The 20,006-nt window shown below is 67.9% G+C and overlaps 1 protein-coding gene across 1 annotated transcript in view; it reads right to left on the minus strand.

Annotated features, from left to right (window-relative positions):
* Positions 1-532: 532 nt before the first annotated feature.
* The window catches only part of KIF26A (kinesin family member 26A), a 39,408-nt gene continuing 19,934 nt past the window's right edge, over positions 533-20,006 (minus strand). Inside the window, exons 4-16 of the mRNA XM_034992449.1 lie at positions 19,139-19,329; positions 12,623-12,812; positions 8,094-8,303; positions 7,478-7,571; positions 6,925-7,187; positions 6,627-6,792; positions 6,354-6,516; positions 5,861-6,023; positions 2,370-5,208; positions 1,631-1,836; positions 1,504-1,524; positions 976-1,123; positions 533-720 (exon numbers count right to left, since the gene is read on the minus strand). Coding sequence (XP_034848340.1) covers positions 539-720; positions 976-1,123; positions 1,504-1,524; positions 1,631-1,836; positions 2,370-5,208; positions 5,861-6,023; positions 6,354-6,516; positions 6,627-6,792; positions 6,925-7,187; positions 7,478-7,571; positions 8,094-8,303; positions 12,623-12,812; positions 19,139-19,329 — 4,836 coding nt within the window. The 3' untranslated portion in view covers positions 533-538. The remainder of the gene's footprint in view (positions 721-975; positions 1,124-1,503; positions 1,525-1,630; positions 1,837-2,369; positions 5,209-5,860; positions 6,024-6,353; positions 6,517-6,626; positions 6,793-6,924; positions 7,188-7,477; positions 7,572-8,093; positions 8,304-12,622; positions 12,813-19,138; positions 19,330-20,006) is intronic.

The raw sequence follows: 20,006 nt of genomic DNA on the forward strand, positions 1-20,006 counted from the left end.
GCCCGGGGGACCCCCTGCAACCCCGCCCTGGCGCGATCTGCCGCAAGGACGACGTGCAGACCGGGGTCTGGGGACCACCGGGACCGGCTCTGCCAAGAGAAAACAGCTGTAAAGGAAAAATAATCCTGCATCCTGACCCACGGGCCGGCTGGGCCCAGAGCGGTCCTGCTACATGAAACTGCCTGGCTGGGAAGAGGCCCGGGCCCGGCACTGGCACCTGGACGGCCCCCGCCGCCCCCCAGCCACGGCCCGAGCACACCGTCTGCTGGTGTCTTGAGTCCTTAGCACCAAACGCAAAAAGAGAGAAGTCCGAGTCACGGTATAAAGGCACTTGCGCTGCTGTCTGGGTGGTGACCGTGTCCTCTCCGGCACACTCCCTCGCTCCGGCCGTCCTCTCCGCCCGGCCAGCCCCTCCCTCACCCTCGCCGCCTCGGAGCCCCCCCGCCGGTCCCACACCGGACCCTCGCATCCTCGTCCCCCAGCCCCCGCCACATCCTCACTCCATCCCACGTCCCCCCCCCCGCCCCAGCGCCCAGCCTCAGACGTCCACCTCCTGTGGCGCCGGCGTGGCGGTGGGGACGGCGACACTGATGTCGAAGCAGGTGACCATCATGACATGGGCCTTGCACAGGTTCACGCACTGCTCCAAGGCGGCCGTGGCTCGCTCCAGAGCCGCCAAGTACTCAGGCGACTCGGGCTCCAGCTCCGGGTCCACCTCGACTGTGGAGGGACAGTGGGCGGCGGGTCAGGGGCCGAGGAAACGCTTCTGTCCCCTCCCAGCGTCCGGGTCCCCGTCCGGCCAAGGTGCGGGAGGGCGGCCGGCGCTCTCGAGGGCAGTGGCCGGCTTGGGGGTGCAGAGCAGGCGAGGCGAGCCAGGGCAGGGGGCGCAGGGCGGAGCTTAGGGTCCCGCAAGCCTTGCCTCCCCTGCACGGGGAGCCTCACTGCGCCCCAGCGGAGGCGGGGCAGGGGACTCACACTGCTCCAGCCAGCGGCCGGGCTCCACCATCAGCCGGCCCTGGGTCTCCGCCAACTCCCCGCACAGGTGCTCGTGCTTGGCCTGCACCTCCCGAAGCCGCTGCTGCCTGCGCTCGGCCAGCCGCAGGGCACTGGTGCACGCCAGACCCTGGGGGCAAGGGGCGGGCAGGGCCTCAGGCACGCAGGACCACCTACTCCCAGGCTCTCCCAGCAACCCGGGCCTTGGCCGTGGCCACGTCCTCCAGCCTCCAGGCCGGGCAAATGTACAGTGGGGCCTCAAAGGTGGGCGGGGGTCACACCCGGGCCCCCCCACGGGTGAGGCTCACGCCAGGTGCTCTCAAAGCAGCCTGCCGGTGCCTGCCTGGAACCTGGACCCGGGCCCAAGGGGCACAGCGGTGGGAAACCCTCCATCAGGTGCAGCTCCACGGGACAACGGTGGTGACCTCAGGACCCCTCCGACCACCTGCTCTGCCCAGAGTGGGCATCGAGGCCACTCCGGGTTCAGGGCTGGGGAGGGCTGGTTCCTACCTTCTCCACATCCTGGGAGGGCTGAGGGCAAGAGGGGGAGGGGAGGTCAGCTGGCTGCTGGACCACAGCCCCAGGGGCCCACCCTGCCCTCCAGGACCTCTGACCCCCGGCCCCCGCCGGCCCTGACCTCAGCCGGGTCCTCCCTTGGGGGTGGGCGGTGTCGCTGCAAGCGCTCCACGTCATCGATCTCGTACACCTTGATCTCGAAGGGCTCCTTCAGGGAGCCGGCCAGGGGCGGCGGCAGGTCCACCCACTGCCCGGGGAGGCTGGGCTTGCGGCCCAGGGCAGCAGTGTCGGGCATGGGGGCCGGGATCAGCCGTCTCCGCTGCAGACCTGGGGCAGTGGGGGCGCTGGGTGAGCGGGGGCTGGGGCCCAGGCCCCGGCGCCTGGCCAGGGGCTGAGGGGGGGCAGACACAGGGGCCGTCCGGGACCCCCCGCCCCTAAGAGCCAGCTCTGCCCTGGACAGCTGCTCCCGCCGCCCGACGCGGCCCAGCCTCTTGGCCGGCCTCTCCCCCGGGCAGCCCTCGACACCCAGCACCTCAGCACCCCAGGCACACTGGGCCCCTGCTCAAGGCCCCCGCCCCCCGCTGCCCCCTGGGGCCAGTCCTGAGCCCAAGCGGCGCCCCCCTCACGTCCCGCTCCCCACCCCAGCTGCCGCCCACTCCGTCCGCCGCGCTCGGAGCAAGCAGCCGGCCCAGCCCACCAGGGCCCCTCCACGCTGGCTGGGGGGCTCCCAGGCGGCTGGGCCCGAGCCGGGACCCCCAGACCGAGGCCTGGCCCGGCCCCCGCGCCCCATCGGAGCGGCCCGCGCACGCCGGCCCTCCCCAGCCCGCTGCGGCGGCTCGGCCCCGGCCTCGGCCACCCACCTGTGGCCCTCTTCTTGGGGGACCTGAGGCTGCGGGAGCGGGCGCCCGGGGAGGCGGCCCCGCTGTCGCTCATGGAGTCGGGGGCCGAGGAGGCGCTGCCGGTGGCCTCGCTGTCGCGCAGCACGCTCTCGTAGCCGCTGCTGCCGCCGCTGTGGTAGAACAGGGCCGTGCGGCCCATGGCGGGCGGGAGCTCGCCGCTCAGCACGCTGCTGTTGTCGCTGCCGTGGCCGCTGCTGCCCCGGCGGGGCCGCCGCGGGGCCGTCACCTTGCTGTAGGGCGAGGGCAGCAAGGGGGCGGGCGGCGGCTCCTCCCCCACGGTCACGCCGCTGTCGCTGCCGCTGTCCGAGTCCGCCGAGCCCCGGGAGGGGCCGCCCCCGGCCAGCTCGTTGACGCGGCTGTGGGCGGCCCGCAGCGCCTGCTTGGTGCCCATGATGGTGCCCCGGCTGGCCTTGGCCCCGGCGCCCGGCACGGCCCGCGGGGCCGCCCTGGGCGCCGTCACGGGGCCGCCGGGGGTCCTGCCCACCGCCGCGGCCAGGGGCTTCCCCGGAGGACCCAGGGCCCTCGACCCCCCGGCTGCTAGGCTGCGGCCCTTGCCCCCGCCAGCCGGGGGCTTCGGGGCCCCCGCACCTTTGGCCGGGCTGCCCCTCCAGGCAGGAGCGGGCCCAGGCACGGGGCTGGTGGACGGCACGCCCAACCTGGGCACGGCCCGGGCCGGCCTCCCAGGAGCCTCCCTGGCCTTGCCAGTGCCGTGCGCCAGGCCTTCACAGCGCTCCAGGGAGCCGTGGGCGCCGGGGCGGTACGCGGCCTCCGCCCTGCCAGCCCGGGCCTTCAGGCTGGACGTGGCCCTGGGGACGGGGTGGTCAGCCCGGCCACCGGGCCTGGCCTCCTCCTCCCCTCGGAGGAGGGCAGCAGCCGCAGCCCGGGTCAGGGCCCCGGCCTGGGGAGCGGCCAGGGCCGGGCTGCTCTTGTGTTCCAGGCTGGACTTGCGCACGGGAGGGGCCGGGGGGGCCGCGCCACTGGGCCTCGGGAACAGGCCTCCCTTGGGAGCCACACTCTTCTTGCTGCTGGGGGCAGGCTTCGCGTTGCCCAAGCAGGCGGCCGCGGCGGCCAGGGCGTCCCTGCAGGATGCGGTGGGCGTGGTCACACCCAGCGTGGTGGCCCCCCTCCGCAGCGGCGGGATCTGCGCCACGGCCTCTGGCCTGTGGGCCGCCCTGGCTGCCCCCTCACAGCCGTCCACTACCCTCCGGCCACAAGCCAGCCCCGGCGCTGGGCCGGCAGCCCTGCTGGCAGAGGCCACCGGGAGCGGGCCACGTTCATCTGCCCGAAGCAGCCAGGGGTCCTCGAATAGGCCCCCGGGGCCAGGCGGGCTCGCGGCCAGGCGAACACCGCCTGCACCACCGGCCGCCGAGGAAGTCCTCGGTTTCCGGGGGAGGCTGGAGTGGATGGTCTGTGCTGGGGCCGCCCCCCACGGGGACGCGGCCGGGGACTCCCTGCCAGGTCGGGCGGCGGGGGCTGCAGCAGCCACGTCCCCAGGACGAGGACTCCGGGCCAGGCCAGGGCTGTCCGGTCCGCCGTGCTCTGGGAACCGACAGCCGCCCTCATCCGGGGAGCCGCCCGGGAGCGGGGGGCCCAGGGGGTCGGGCCCTGCTGGCGAGTCAGGGCTGGCCCGGAAGGGCGGCTGTGGCGTGGGGCTGAGGCGGTCGTCCGTGCAGACGCTGACCTCACTGAGCCAGGAGCTGACGGAGGAGCCGTGGCTGCTACCAGCCCAGGCGGCTCCCTCTGAGGGCCCGCCGGGGGCCTGCGTGGTGTAGGCATCGAACTCGTCGTTGATGCTGCTGATTATGCTCACCGGCCTCGACCCCGAGGCCAGGGCCTGCAGAGAGCAGTTGCTGCCGAAGCTGGCCAGGCTGGTGGGGCGGCTGGAGCCGGCCAGCCCGCCCAGGGACAGCTCCTCCACCACCGTGAACACCAGCTCATCCTCGCCGTTGAGCTCCACGGGCTGCTGCAGCGTCACCGTGGTGGTCAGCAGGCCCCGCTCCAGACGCCGGCCTTGTGCAGAGGGGCGGGGGCCGCCCGCCTGCCCACTCCTGCCCACGGGGGGCGTCCGTACAACTCCATCAGCGTGCCCTCCCCCGGGGTCCTCTGGCGCTCTGCTGGCTTCCAGCTGCCGAGGAGGCGGGGGCGCCGGGCTGGGCAGCGGCCGCCTGCCTCCTCCCGGTGCAGCCTTGTCTGGCCCGGGCAGCTCGGGCCGCGTGCTGCCACCCTCCGTCTGGTCGGCACCGGCCTTGGAGGGCTCCAGGGCACCCCGGCAGGTGTCTGGGGCGGGGCCGCCCCGGGGCGTGCTGGCAGCCAGTGGGGAGCCCACGGCCTTCCTGGGGGTGGCGGCCTCGGGCGGCGAGGGCTTCCTGCCCCCGCAGGCCGGGCCAGCCTGCGCTCCGCCGGGGACACCCAGGGCTCCTGAGGGGCCCTCGCTGCCATCGATGCCCTCCAGCCGCTCCTGCAGCTCGGCGAAGGTGCTACAACGGAAGTGGTCGGCGTCTCTCGGGCCCGCGGAGGGCCGGCGGCGGCTGAGCGCGGGGATGATGGGCACGAAGTCGGGCGGGCCCTCGTTGTCGGTGAGCTCGCGGTCCGACAGCGCCGCCCCGCCGGGCCCCACGTAGATGACCGTGTCACAGGACTGCTCGCTGCTGGAGGAGTACTCGGGGTCTCCGGGCGAGCTGGGTGCCAGGCGGCCGGGCTCCGGGGCCACAGAGCGGGCGTGGAAGGGTCGCAGGTGTGGGGGGCGGCGGGCGCGGCCTTCCTCACAGGAGCTGTCCCCGCCTGAGGAGCTGGACGCGTACTGCGGGGCAGAGCAGGCCCGCGTGAGTGGCCGCCTCACCCACCGCCTCATGCCCCACGTCCTAGCAACACACGCCCACGCCGCAGCCGGGGAAGGACACGACGGTGGCATCCACCCACCACACCCCAGCGAGGCGGCGGCAGCACTAAAGGGCTCAGGCGCCAAGCATAACCGAATCTTCTCCGGAGAGTTCAAGGAAACAGCATTAAGCCGAACCACCGGGAGGCAAGAACACACCCCCACGGCCACACCGCACATAACTGCGAATCCAGGATTCAGACCCAGGTCCGTCTGGCCCCAGGGCCCCCCAGTCCTACCCTCCTGCCCCTGCTGAGGGCTGCCCAGGAAGCGCCCTGCTGGCTGGCGCCCGGGGCCAGGCTCAGGAGGGGCGCAGGCCATGGGGACCGCAGGCCAACCCCCGACCAGGCACACGGCAACCGCAAGCCCCCTTGGGAGCAGTTCCAGTCCTGCCTGAGGCGCCAGGTGATTTTGGGCACGGCTCCCTGCCTTGTCCAGGCAGAGCCACAAGGGTGCAGTCCTGTGAGCCCACGGGGAGTCCAGCCAGGGATGGGCAGCAGGCCCCTCACCATGCCAGGCAGGGGCGCTCGGAGGGTCCTCGGGGTGGGAGGGGCGGGCAGGAGACAGAGCCAACCTTGACCTTCTTCCTGCGCAGGCGGTGGATACGGGCAGCTAGCTGCACGGTGCTGAGCGTTTCGGCGTGGCGAGCGGGCGCGTCCGAGACGTGGGCGATCATGGTGGCCCGGCAGCTGGGGGTGGCCAGGGACTCACTCAGCAGCATGGTGAGCCTGTGCTCCCTGGGGGCGAGGGTTGCTCAGAGGCTGAGGGCCTGGGGAGGGGATGTCAGGGTGGGAGGCTGGGCGTGGGGGTGCTACAGGGCGGGAGGGAGGGAAGGAGGCAGGCCTCTCCCCAGGACAGGGCCATGCCTGGAGCCCAGGTTCAACTCTGGCGTCCGGCCCTCGGGGCCAGGACCCCCCACAAGCCCTCCAGCAACGAGGCCCGGCGGGTGAGGGGGACAGAGACCCAAGGAGCTCAGGGTTCCAGGCCCACTGGACGCGCCCGCCATGCCCTTGGCTGGCTCCCCAGGGGCCACCCCCGCCCTGCCCGCCGAGGAGCCCACCACTCACCTGTAGGGCACGTGCTTGGCCCCGCTGACCAGGGCCAAGATGACACTGCCCAAGGCCGACAGAGACAGACACGAGGGTCCCCCGGGGGCCTCCCCGCCCCGGCTGGGCGCCCCCTCACAGCCGCCCAGGTCGATGAGATGCAGGCGGCTGCGGCCCCCAGACACTGAAAGCACAGGGCAGGAAGGTGGCGGCGCGGCCCCCAGGGCCCCCGGGCCCCCGAACCCCCGGGCGCCGCGGGCAGGGCGGGCGGGGGGCGCACGAGCCGACACCTACTTCCGCCCCGGCCGCACTTCTCCACCCGGTACTGGTAGACGTGCAGCGTGAAGAGCAGGTGTGAGCTGCAGCTGGGCCGGCGGGCGCTGCGGGCCGCCAGCGCCGCATCCAGGTACCAGGCTGCCTTCTCTGCCGTGGGCGCCCGAAGCTCACTCTGGTTCGGCAGCTGGGGGCGGGCGGAGGGGAGGGCGGCGTGCAAGCTGTGGTCTGGGCCTGCCTCCCGGAGGCCACCCTCGCCGCCCCCCAAGACCCGTGGCCCTGTCCCCCAACCCCCGTGGCCGCGGGGCCGGTGGTGTACCTGCGCCCCACACACAGGGTCCTCCCGCAGGTACATGCCCGGGGACTGGGCGTCCTGGAGGCTGCCGGAGGCCAGCTCGGCCAGCAGGTCCCTCAGGCCCTCGTCAGGGCCGCACACCTCCAGAGCCGACATGCGCACCGAGAAGCGCGTGCCGGTCCTCTCCTTGCGCTCCTCAATGAGCCTGAAGAGCCAGGAAATGGCGCAGGGCACAATGCCCAGGCTCTGGGGCGAGCTGTCCTTCCCAATCATGGTGTAGGACTTGCCTGGGGGGCACGTGGGCGTGTCAGGGCCCCACACGCAGCCTGACACACCCTCAGAGCCCAGCCACGCCCGCTGCCTCCGGGGGCCGGCCTGGGACCCTCAGGGCCAATGTGGGGCCGCTGAGACCCAGGGGCCCCCTGCCTCCCAGGACTGCAGGGGGCTTCCTCTCCACGTGTCCCCCTCCCCGGCCCTTGGGCCCATCCTCTGCCCGTATGGGATGACCCATATCCCCCTTCCCGCCTGCAAGATGAGGCCCAGAGACTGTGGAGACGGGGTGATGGGGGATGCTTACCAAGGCTCGTGTGGCCGAAGGAAAAAATGCAGCCATCAGCCCCACTGACCACTGACTGGAGCACATCAGCCACCGTCCCCGAGCAGACCTCAGCCTGGGAGAGGGGCACAGAAAGCCAGGCAGCCGCCAGGGTCAAGGGGACAACACCCAGCCTCCCACCACACCTGTCTGTCCCCATCCCATGCAGGCTGGCAACTCACAAGGTGGGCAGCCTGGCACACGCAGGCCCCAGGACACGGAGCTCTCCACGTGCACACCCAACACACGTGGCGTGAGCCAGGCAGGCACACGGCTCACGCTGCCCTCGTGGAGGCAACTTGGGACACAGACCACACCGCACCCCAGATGCATGCACACACCCAGCAAACAGCAAACCCTGCTCACAAAGCTTCCACAGAGCCCACCGAAAACCCAGAGCACTTCCCCGCAAGTGGCCTGACAACTAGGCCGGGAGGAGGGTGGGAGGCCCCCAGGGCCGGGCCAAGGAGGAGGGTGATGCACCACAGGCTGGGCCTGGGCCACTGGACCTCGCTCTTGCCTCCCTCCTTTTCCTCCCTGGGCACCAGAAGCAAGCGCAGGCCTGGCCCCAGCCCCTGGGGGTGCCCGCCACCCTCACCTGCTCCGAGTCCTGGGGGAAGACCGCATCGAAGGCAAACATCTTGGGAGCCGTAGCAGAGGCTCGGCGGGGGCCTGAGCTGCCCGGGGGCCCAGCGGCCGGGTCGTACAGGGTCACCTGCTTCTTGCGTGGGTCCACCTTCAGGAAGGACGTGGACTCGGCCGAGGGCTGCACCCCCTGTGCCGGCCAGATCCGCAGCATGACCTTCACCTGGAGGAGGCGGGCGGGAGAGGGCATCTGAGCAGCCGCCCACCCGCCCAGCGGCCGCTAATTACAGGGCAGGAGGAACTCGCGCGAGTTGAGACAGCGGGCCAGGCCTCGGCACGGGGATCCCCACCGCAGGAATGTGGATGCCTGCACCCCAGATCCCATATGAGATCAGCCAGGCAGGCAGAAAGCAAGGCTCACTGAGGGGACGCTAGCCTGGTGCGGGGCAGTGAGCAGAGGAGGAGCAGGGGCCAGAAGAGGGGAGCACGAGGGTGCAGGAGGAGAGGGGGAGCATATAGGAGTACCAGGTTGGGGAGGACAGGGCGGGGGAGGACAGGATGGTGGGGGGCCCACGGGAGCACGCGGTGGGGGAGGACAGGACACTGGTGGGGATGGATGGTGGAGCACAGAAGGGGGAAAAGGCAAGAGAGGGGAACAGGCTCCAGGCACCCCCAGTGAACAGAGGGACAGAATTGTGGGATGGCACCCAAGAGCACCCCACCTGCCCTTGATTTGGGGTTCCTCCACACCCTCCGCTGCCTCCGAGGCACAGCTGGAAGCTAAGTGAGCTCAACCCAGAGGCACAGAGCCCTTGGGACCCGAATCAACCCCACGCACACGGCGCAGCTCTGCCGGCCACCCCCCTCCCAGGCCCACTTCGGCTTAAGGAGGGAGGAAACATGCGGACGGGTCAGGTCGACTGTGTCACCAGGTCATACAGCCTGGGAGTGGGTCTCCTCAAATCCCAAATCCCAAGCTGAGGGCAGAGGAAGAAGGGAAGCCAGAGAGGCAAGCAGAAGAGGCCCCAAGACGCAGTCCCCCCCACGGAAGGAAGGCGCACGGCCCCCACACCCTGCCAACAGGGCCCGGCCCCTTCTCAGAGTGCTCCCCTGGGGGTGCATTCTCCAGCCCCAAGGGGAAGGGACGGGCTGCACCTCCTCTCCCGACCTCAGCCGGCCGGGCTCAGGAAGCTGCAAGGTGCAGCCTCAGGGAAGGTGGGCTTGGGGTGGGGGCTGGGGCGACCATGGCAAGGATGTGCCCCCAGCTGCCAAAGGGCAGCCCCAGCCCCCCAGGTCAGTCCAGCCTCCACCTCCTCTAAGAAGCCCCTCCCTGCCAGCTCCCCCGGCCGGTCAGGAGCCTTGAGTGCCTCTGGCCGCACTGGGACCGGAGGGACAAAGGCACAAAAGGGGTACAGCCTAGGGGAGAAGCTGAGGGACCGGGGCTCTGACCCCAGAGCCAGCTGGGAAGCCCAACTCAAACCCCAGGCACTGGCTGGATTCCAGGCCAGTGGAAGGACACACTGGGAAGGAAGAGGACATGGTAATCCTCCCCGAGGGAAAGGTGCTGCCCCGAGGTGCTGGAGACACTGAGGCCTGGACAGGGGGCACAGGTGGGGGAACGCAGGGGACAGAACAGGGCCTTAGCCTGGGGGCCCTGGCAAGGGACCAAGCAGCCTCTGCTCCCATGTGACCCTAAAACACAAAAACAGACACAAAAGTGTGCCCCCCATCCTCTGTCCCCCACCCCCGTGCTGGGCTCCACAGAAGACAGGCATCCCTGCGGCCAGACCACCGGCCCCAACGCCCTCGAGGGAACAGAGGCTCAGTGGGGAGGGGGGCCGGGACCTAGACCCAAGAGCCCAGAGCAAGCTGCGCTGCAGACACCCCAAAATCTGGAGAAGAAACACCCCAAGCCCCATATTCTGCATGGCCCCAGGGGCGCCTTCTGACCTGGAGGAGCCCTGGTGAACTAGGGTCCCCCCTGCGAGGGGCACCAGACTCCACTTTCTGCTGAAGGACACCACCTTCCGCTCCCCAATGAAATCTTCGATTTCTCCACTACAGCATAAATCAAATTACCAGACTCATTTCAGAGCCGATATTTTTCACGGATTTAATTGTAAGTGACAGATACATAACGCCGGCAAAATTGGTTTACTGTGGGTAGTTCACGCAAGGCTCATCTTCTCTCCTTCAGCATGCGGCAAATTGACATGCAAAATCGTTCCAGGAAGGAGGGTACATCCTCCGGGGAGAAACCTATAGAAACACTTCTCCGCTGCACTCCCTGAACCTGGGCTCCATCAGGCGAGAATCGATTCTTTTATTCCCCGACGACGCGAACAAAACTATTTCATTTCCAAGTGCCGCTGCCAAGCAGACGAAAATGTGCACTTCCCGGTAATTTCTGGCAATTTTTTTTTCAGCGCGAACTCCCGGCCACTTCAGGAGCCAAATGGGTTGTGCGGATTGGAGGGGATTCCTGGGGTGGGGGGAGGCCGAGGCCGGGCTCTTGCAGGGCAGGAAATGCCCCAGTGGTGCCGCGGGGAGCCAGCCACGAGAGTCCCCACGCGGGGAGCCCCAGCCTGCAGGGAGGGGACAGGGCGGACCCGGCGGGCCATCACCCCGTCCTAGCTGAACGCACAGGCCATTGTCTGCAAGGATCCTGTCGTTCCCGCCAGGAAATGACAGGGTCTTTGCAGGAGGCAAGGGAGGCTGAGTCTCTCCCCGAAATGTTCAGATATTACAAAGCCCCGCTGAATAGCTGCCAGGTAGGGAAAAAACACGTTTTGCATAAAAAAGGGCTTCCACTCTGAAGAGGTGGCCCAGGCGGCGAGGGGGGAGGGGCACTGCTCAGCACCCACAGAAAGGACGTCTTTTTTAATACTGCCAGATGATGAATTATCTTAAGTAGCACATTAATGTCAAGAATCGAATGTAATCTAACTTCTTTTCTGTGACAATATGAAATGCCTTTCAGGAGGCATTTCTGACTGTGACATTCGTGCAAATAACGTCCAGGGAGCCAGGGAGGGGGCTCGGGGCAGCGAGTGGACTGGTGGCCAGGGGCTCCCTGTGTTGAGGGACTGGGGTGAGGGGAGGGGGCTCGTCTACCTCGCAGAAAAGGGAGCCGCGGCCTGCCCCAGAATACCTGGGTGGACGCCGGGCCCCAGGAGGTGGTGGAGGCTTGCCGGCGCCCCGGTGCCCCGGTAACGCAGCGGTTACTGGGCCGGAGTCACGCAGCCCAGCCCCACCCGCCCCCCCCTTCAGACAGAGAAGCCCAAGCGGTCCAGACAGGCCGAGTGAGCGGGCCAAGGTCAGAGCCAGGCCCAGAGCTGTTGGGGCCCCTCCCCTGCAGCCACTCTGCCCCGTCCAGCTGAGTGTGCCCACCACAGCCCTGCATTTCCAGAGCCAAGGCGGGCGGGGCTGAGACCCCCCACTCTAGCGAGCTCCCAGGGACTCCGATGCAGTGAGGCTTGGCCGGGGCTGTAGGCTCTCGGGCTTGTGAGGGCGTGGGGGTGGCAGGGTGAGAGGAGGCTTCCAGAAGGAGCAGCCCGGCAGAGTCACCATGAGACTGGGGGGCGTGGCTCAGGCCTGGGGCAGGGTACCCTCAGCAGACCCCGGCACCAGGAGCCCAGCCCATGAGGCATGTCCCAGGCGGGGTGGGGCGGGCTGAGCCCGGGAGAGCCTGGAACCCCGCCAACCCCCTCTGCAGGGGGTGAGCCTCTGGGCACTGGAGTGTGGGGGGTCCACCCCAATCCCAGCCACCCTTGGGGAGGTAGTACCTGGGAGTGGCCACCGGGAACAGTGTAGGCAGAAAATCAGGAAAATGCTCAGGGTACACCCTCGGGGTCAGGTCCAATCCTCACCCTCAGAGCTGAGTGACTGTGCCTCAGTCTCCCCACCCTCAACAGGCACAAAGAGCCCACCTCACTAACGTGCTCACACACATCCCACACACGCAGGACCTCGAGTAAGGCCAGGGTGCAATACGAGCCAACCAGATGGGGCCGGGACAGAAGCCCAGTCTCGGCAAAAGGCCATGAAAGCCAGGGATCAGAGCCAGGGGCCGGCCAGCCTGTTCCACGGCAAGGCCCTTCCCCCCTCTTGGCCTCAGTCTCCCCACCTGAACCAGGTGATCGATCACACGTTGGCCTAGAGGGGTCCCATCCCTGCCCTGGAGCCCCACCTCACAGCAGCATGCCAACAGACACAAGGTATGGGGGGGTCCCTGGGGGTCAGACCCCAACCCCTAGTCCCAGGAAGCCCTGGCTGTCCCACCCCACTGAGACCAGCATCCCTGGGACCCCCACCCATTTCCTGAAGCCCCACCACAGTCTCCGAGGCTCCTATTGCCACCCTGAGCTGCCAAGGTGGGCCTGGGCCTCAGTCTCCCTGTCTGCACCCCACCCTGCCCAACCTGGGAGAAGGACACAGGATCCCTCCATCTCCTGTGCCCCCTCCCAGCACCTCCTCAGATATCCCTGGCTTCATCCCACCTACCAGCCCCCGGGGTCATCCCCCCATCAGGGGTGGGCCTACCTTTCCAACACTGCCGGGGTTGTCCTTAACCTTGGAGGCGGCCCTGAGCAGGCAGGGGGGCGTGGGGGGCGGCCACAGCTGCAGGACCCCGCTGAAGTCTGTGGGGTAGGGGGAGGCGCTGCGGGCAGCAGGGGCCGGCGGCGGATGAGGTTTCTTGCGCTTGGAGGCCAGGCTGAGCTTCTGGGCAGCCCTGGGGAGGGGAGGAGAGGGGGCAGGTGGGGCACTCGGCACTGTTCTGGTCGCCTGCCCCGCCCCAAGTCGGCCCCACAGCCCGGGGGGGCCCCAGGGCTGGGGGGGGGCCCAGGGCTGGGGTTGCTGTGTCCTGTCCTGGCCAGGCCAGGCAACAGACGCCCCTCCCCTCACCCTGCACTGAGTGCGCCCTCTTCCCACCGAGCTCCGTCTGCCCTGGGTCCCCAACCCAGCAGCTGCTGTGGGGTGGGGGGCAGGCCGGAGTGTGCTGAGGTCAGCCACTCATAAGCCGTGTGACCCGGGCATGGTGGCTTAGTCTCTGTGCCTCAGTCTCCCCATCGCTAACCTGGGCTGACACGACCAGCTAGGCCCTTGTGTGCAGCCCTGAGTAGCTAAAGCGTCCAAGGCAGCCAGGGCAGTGCTGGCAAACAGGAGAAGCCCAGGGAAGCCTGGTGTGCCCGTGATCACCGTGGCCCCCAGGCCCCACCCCACCGCCCGCACCCGGCCCCCGGCTCCTACCGGAAATGCTGCCCCTGCGGCCTCAGCCTCCAAGGCCCCTCAGCCCAGGGAGGCGCCTCCAGCAAAGCCCCAACCGTCCCTGCCCCCTTCACCACCATCCTCAGCCGGCACTGGAGCCCTGCGTGATGTGGCCCCGCCAGCCCCCAACGGCGTCCCCAGGGAACCCACAGTCTGCCCAGGCCCCGGGGTCTTCACCCTGGGGAGGCTTCTGGTACACATGTGAGAGCCACTGTTCCGGACTCCCAGAGCACCCTCCTACACACGCACGCACACGCGTGCACACCACGGGCCCGCCACGCTCCTGGGTCTTGGTTCCCACCGACCCTCCCGCCAGGGTCTCCCCACAGCGACTCCAGCACATCTTCCCCATGGCACCAAGTGAGAGCTGGCCCGGCATCAGAGCCCCCACCCTCCAGAACAGGCGACACCAGGTGACACAGATGGGCCTGGGTCCGTGTTCGCACTCCACCCCCACCGCCCAGATGGCCTGGCCTCAGTCACCCCGTTCACGCGGGCAGGGGCCCCCAGCGAGAGGGGGTATGCTGGGATGTGAGCTGAGCCCAGGGCTGAAGCACCAACACCCACCTGCATCTCTCTTCTGCGCCCTACGGGGCCCAACCCCCCCCAGGGGCCCACTTCCGAAGGACGCCCACAGAAGGGCCTGCCCACACGGGGCAGCCCGGCCCTCAGCCAGCCTCCCACCCTGCGATCTGCCGCCAGCATTTTGGTTAACCCCACTCATCTTTAATAGGAGTTGTCTTTTAAGGGACCCCGGGGACGGCTTTCCTCCTAGTGAGGTGTCATGGCGGGAAATAAAAGTAATCTACGATGCGTGGCGGATCCTTAATAGAGTGGTGGCCGGTGGTGCCCCAGCGGGGCGGGGGCAGGGGGTCTGGAGAGTGGAGCCCACACGCTGCCCAGGAGGAGCCCAAGACCTGGGGGCACAGGGAGCCCTGAGCCGGGGCGCTTGCTTTCTCGGGCCACAAGCCAACATGAGCCCGATTCCTCCCCGAGCCCCATATTTGTAAACCTCAAAACTCCCTGAGAATCACACTGCAGACCAGGGGCAGAATGGTGGCTGAGAGCATCATCTGGGCGCAGGAGGAGGAATGGGGGTGAGTGGGGGGGCAAGAGCAACTCTAGGAAGGCCACAGGGCACGGCCACTAACCCAAACTGCAGCGACTGACCCTGGGGGCAGTCAGGGCTGGGCAGGGCAAGGACCAGGGAGACCTGGGCAGGGGGCCGTGGGAGTCTGGGGCTCCCCCACCCTACCCCCCCCAGCCTCGGACACCAGTCCTGGACCCCAACCACCTCGGGCTACGCCACGGCTTCCTGCTAGCTGCCCCGTGGGAAGGAGCTACAACCTGACCCGGAGAACAAGCCCCCGGCAGGCAGCCCCAGGGGATGTAGAGGCTGAGAAGGACCCGTGGCTGATGGGTAAGGCGCTGGGGGAGGCCAGAGCAACGTCGGTCGGAACCTCCAGTCTGCAGAGGCCATGACCGGAGGGCAGTGCTTTGCCTGGTGGGTCTGCACCCTCCGTGACCCTCTCAAGAGCCAGGGGTCCGCAGCACAGCCCTCGGCGCATGCAGGTCACCCTCAGGGCCCTAGCAGAGCAGCATGGGAGGCGTCCTTCCCCACTGGACACCTTCTGGTCACACCTGCACAGAGGCTGGGCCTGGCACTTTCTGAGGTCCGGCCAGCCTGGGAGTCTGGAATATTATTGGCCAGGCATCTCCACCCTGTGGTGTGACCTAACTCAGAGCACCCCCTCCACCCTCCCCAGCCCTGTGGTCAGCCCCCGAGGGCCTGGCAGCGGAGGAGCTGTGCCCTGGCCCGCCCAGCCCTCCAGGTCCTGCTCTTACAGGCTCACCCCACCAGGCGTGACTCAAAGGCATGTCACTGCGTTAACAAGGGCCCAGGACGGGCACTCTCTCCTTTGATGAAATCCAGGCCCCTGTTAACTACCAGTACAAACCCAGCAGCTGCACCTCAGTCCATAGGCCCGGGGCGGGGGACGCCCTCTGGGGGCCGGGCTGGCCCTCAAGCCTCAAAAGCTGCAGCCTTCTGGAGCACAGACCTGGTTCCTGACCAGTGAAGGCGCAGAGAGCAGGGGCAGGTGATGCCGGGCCTCGCAGAGCACCCCACCCAGGACTGGGACGGCTCACTGCACTGTTGGAGGTGGGGGCCCAGGGTGGGACCTGCAGGGGTGAGGAGTAGCAGGAGGCGAGACATGCAGGGGATTATAGGCAAGTCTGAGTGGCCTGGCTCTGAAGAGAAGACTGGACAAATAGCAACTTCACCCCTCAGAAGACACTCCTCCAGGAAGCCCGCCGTGATGCCCCCAAGCTGGGCTTCGCAGAGCCTCCTGCTCCTATAGGAACCAGTCCCTGTCCTGAGACACAAGTCCACCAAGCGGGGTCTCCCGAGGGCAGGTGTTTGCCAAGCCCAAGGCAACACGGGACGCTCAGGACGCCCTGACACGGCTGGGCGTGGGTGTGTGAGTGAGCGAGTGGGTGGGTCAGCAGGTGCCTGGGTCAGCGGGTGCCTGGGTCGGCGGGTGCGCGGGTCGGCGGGTGCACGGGTCGGCGGGTGCTCAGGGGAGCAGGTGCGTGGATGAGGGGGTGTGCAGTGAACAGATGAGCAGGTGTGCAGGATGAATGAATGCATGGCTGAATGAATGAGTGAGTGAGTGGCTGGGGAATGGGCACCTCCAACTCCCCTCAGGGAACAGTTCGCCTTTTTACAAAGAAAAGGCGCCTCTTCCAAATGAGAAGGTGGTTTCCCAGGCAGTTAGCCTTGATGGCGAGGCCCTTACCTCTGCGAGGGTCTCAGGGCTTTTCGGACACGTGTGGGTGTTGGGCACGGCCAACCCAGGGCTTCCTAACTCGCTGGGCCAGGATGAGGCTGGTGGCCCCGGCCACGCCCCACCACCCTGCATCCAGCCCACAGGGAACTGCCACCCACAGGCCCCGGGAGCCCCCAGATCTGCCCACGGGGGGCCCAGAGGTGCAGAGCTGCCAAGAGGGCCCTACACCGCTGGCACCAGGGACCAAGGTCTTCACAGCCAGAGCTCTGACACCTACTACCATGGCGGGCGTTTTTCGTGTCCCCTGGGACCCTCACCCAGAGACTGTGAGGCTTCCTCCGCCCCAGCTTGGAGGTGAGAGGCACTCCCCGCAGAGCCCCCTGCTCTGGGTGCCCCCGGGCAGCAGCCCCTCGGGTTCGGGACCTCTGCTGGGTGCGGGCCTGACGTTCCGTGGGCTAGGCGTCCAGGCAGACACCAGGGAGGGGGCTCCATGGCGGCTGCAATGGGGTGGGGGGGCAGCTATGAGTGTAGCGGATGTCCTGGCACCCGAAGGAAACTCACCCCTCCCCCTCCCAGCCCCTGCCCAGGAGACCCCAGCCATTCTTCCAAAACATCTATCTACATTCAGGAATTTGGGAGGTGACCCCCAGAAAGGCCCAAAAGACCACTAATGGAGACATCTTGGAGGAAGGGATCCTGTAGAGGTGGGAATAGGAGGGCTCAGGAAAGGGGAGTCAAGGTCACGAAAGCCTCCAGGAAAAATGTAGTTATGGCCGCCCAGCCTTTTCAGAACTCAGGTCGGGTCTGCATACTGAGCTCTCAGCCAAGGCCGTGGCCGCCAAGCCTGAAGGGCCCAGCGGGGCCCAGCTGAGGGGTGCAGGGCGCCAGGCCTCAGCCCCATGCTCTATGGTCCCCATGCAACCACGTTCCATCTTGGTTTCCCCAAACCACCTTGGTTTCCCCAAATCAGGGTGGGGAGCTCAGAGGTCGTGGGAAGGCCTGAGGCTAGGGCCGGCCAGCGGGGAGTGCTCCAGGATCAAAGGAGAACCCACACGCCCAACCTCCCCCCCATTCTGCTGCCCCTCGGCAAATGCCAGACTCAGCACTCCAGCCCCACCTCCACGGCCCTCAACAGCATGGACAGCACTCTGCTCTGTCCCTTCCGACACGCACTGCCATCAGAGCTCCACAGACCCCCAGCCAGCGAGCCAAGGGGCAGGGCATGGGCTGGGCTCAGGTGGGAGCACAGAACACACACCCACGCATGCCTGAGGCCCACGGGGCGGGATCTCTCGGGGACCCTAGACAAGCCCCTTCTCCCCCTGAGCCACAGCCTCCCCCAGCACACCCACACACTAAACAGGAGCACTCCCATCCCACCCAGGGGTTAAGGGTCCTACAGCGCCAGCGAGCAGACGGGCTCTGACCCGAGTCAAGCACAAGCTCTCAATGGCATTCCCCACCAGACGCCCCCCGCCCCAGCTTGGCCCACGACTCTTCTAGAAGCTGCTGCAATTCAGGGCCGTCCAACAGGCTGGAAGTAATGGAAGCAGGCAGCGCTCCCCGCCTCCCGCCCCATCGGAAAACTTGCCTCCCGCTGTCCCCAGCACTTGTTTCTATGGTAACTTCCCAAGGTCAGCAGCAGCCTGGCTCCAATGGAGACAAAAGGCAGCCAGCACCTGCTCTGCAGGCCACGGGGTTACTAATGAGCCAGTGTGGCCCCCACAACCAGGGGCCACTGGGGCCGTTCTTCCTTTTCAGAGGCTGAAGATCCTCCCGCAAGCGTGGCCTGAGCGAGCACGGCCACAAGGACAGCCCTAGAGACAGGGGCGAACCCGGAAGGGGCCTCCCCCGCTGCCCACGTTGCCCCTCTCGTGCCCTGCATGGGACTCCCCAGCCGCGGGGCAGGCCCCCCACCTGCCCCACAGCCGGAGTGTCACCCGCCCGTCACACGCACCACCACTCACTCCCCAGGCAAATCCGCAGCCCCTGCTGATAAGGCGCCCGGCTCCGCCGCCAGCGCATGATTCATGGATGAGCTTATCAGTGCCCGCCAGGGCTGCTAATGGGACAGTGACCCGCGGCTGGGCCTGCCATTACCGTTCATTACCACCATTATAACCTGTAATCCACAGTCCTCCGCGCAGGACGAAGGCTCGGCCTCCTGTGTGCAGAACCCGAGCGCCCTGTCAGGAGGGGCGAAGCCAAAGGACAGCTCCCCAGGGGCAGCAGCAGGGCGGGGGGGGCGGGAAGGAACCCCTGTTCCCACACCACTTCCCACCCCTGCACCTGCCGGGCCTGGGCTACACCAGCCCACATCCCCAGGACCTGAGGACCTGGAGGGACCAAACCCGGGGCTCCAGTCCCAACCACGCACCGGAGCTCAGGCTGGGACAGGACCACGCGAGCTCCAGGGCTCTAGCAACAGTAAATGTGCCAGCAGCCACCCCCCCCTGGGACTCTGCCCCCCAGGACACCCTCCCTAGCTCACCCCAATGTCCTCCTTCACCCCAGGACCCTCCCTCAAGCCCCATTCCACCCCCGGCCCCCCCAAGCCTGCGGCAGCCTGCTATCTAGGGCCCGAGCCCATGCCCCAGGACATGCAGGGCTGAGCCTCCTCATGTGGGGCCGCCACGGAGATCACCTCGCTGCACCTCGCTGCAACTCTGAGGAAAGCACCATCTGACAGGAGAGTAAACTGAGGCACGGACGACTTGTGTGACTTGTCTGCAGTTACACAGCTCAGAAGGGGCAGAGACTCGGTTCGAAGCCTGTCCGTGGCTGCGTCCACCCCCAGGCCGAGAGGCCTCCGATGCCCATGGCTGCCGACGTGGTGCCCGGTGGCAGCACGCCCCCCCACCCCCCGTCCGCCCGGGGTGCCGTTCTGGCCGGGAAGGCCCGCGGGCCCCAGGGGCCAGCAGCCGAGGTCCCCGCCCACAGTGCCTGTCCGAGGGGCCCCCAGCCAGACCCAGGCCCCGCCGAGAAGCTGCGGAGGACTTACCTAATGAAGAAGGAGGCTGCCGCCGACGGGCCCGTGGAGCCCCCCGCCGGGACACCCGGGGCCGGGCTGACCAAAGCTGTTGTGCAGGCCCCGCTGCGGCCCCACGTCTTCGACACGCCGTCAGAGCCCAAGGTGGGGGCGCCATCCCGGACCGTGTCTGCCACCGCCACGGCAGCCACCGCAGCCTCAGCCTGGTGGGAAGGAGGGAGCCCGCGTGAGGGACACACACGTGCTGGGGAGGCCGAGCTGCGCGCCCCAGAGCCCCAGCATGCTCCCCGGGGCCCCGCACTCGCGGGACCTGCCAGCCCAGCGGGGCCCACGGAGCAGACGTGGACACACGTGCCCACCCAGGGACCAGACTTTCTAGCCTCTCCCACATCGAGTTCCAGAAATGTCGTGAGCACATCTGTAGTCAAGACAGAGGGACAGGGATCCCCACACCCCTCACCCCGGGTCACCCACCTGGGAGCGCCCAGAGGCACGAGCCAAGAAGAAACCACAATAAATATTTGTCACAAGCACTAATTGCCCTGTGTATGATAATGTATGATGTTCCCGTCATCTGAAATACTACTCTGGCATTTCCAACTAATTAGCTAAAATAAATTCTAGAGAGGGAGACAGCCCTGTAATGAAGCACAAATGTAATTGAATGATCCCTAAGTCGGCGCCAGCAAACTGGAGATCCGGCCACCATCTATTACATTTATGTGCACTTGTCGGGCCCTGGACCCCCAGGCCAGACCTGGCCCCCGGCAGAGCGGGGGAAGGAAGCAGACTGCCTCAGCCTGGCCACACCCAGCCCCATCCGCTGCCCCAAGGGCCCCCTGTCCCCAGCCTCCAGGGCTCCCCAGAGCACTGCCTGAGG

The sequence above is a fragment of the Mirounga leonina genome, unplaced genomic scaffold, assembly GCF_011800145.1.
Source record: "Mirounga leonina isolate KUSES-001 unplaced genomic scaffold, KU_Mleo_1.0 Mir_82, whole genome shotgun sequence".
In the NCBI taxonomy this organism is placed as follows: Eukaryota; Metazoa; Chordata; class Mammalia; order Carnivora; family Phocidae; genus Mirounga; species Mirounga leonina.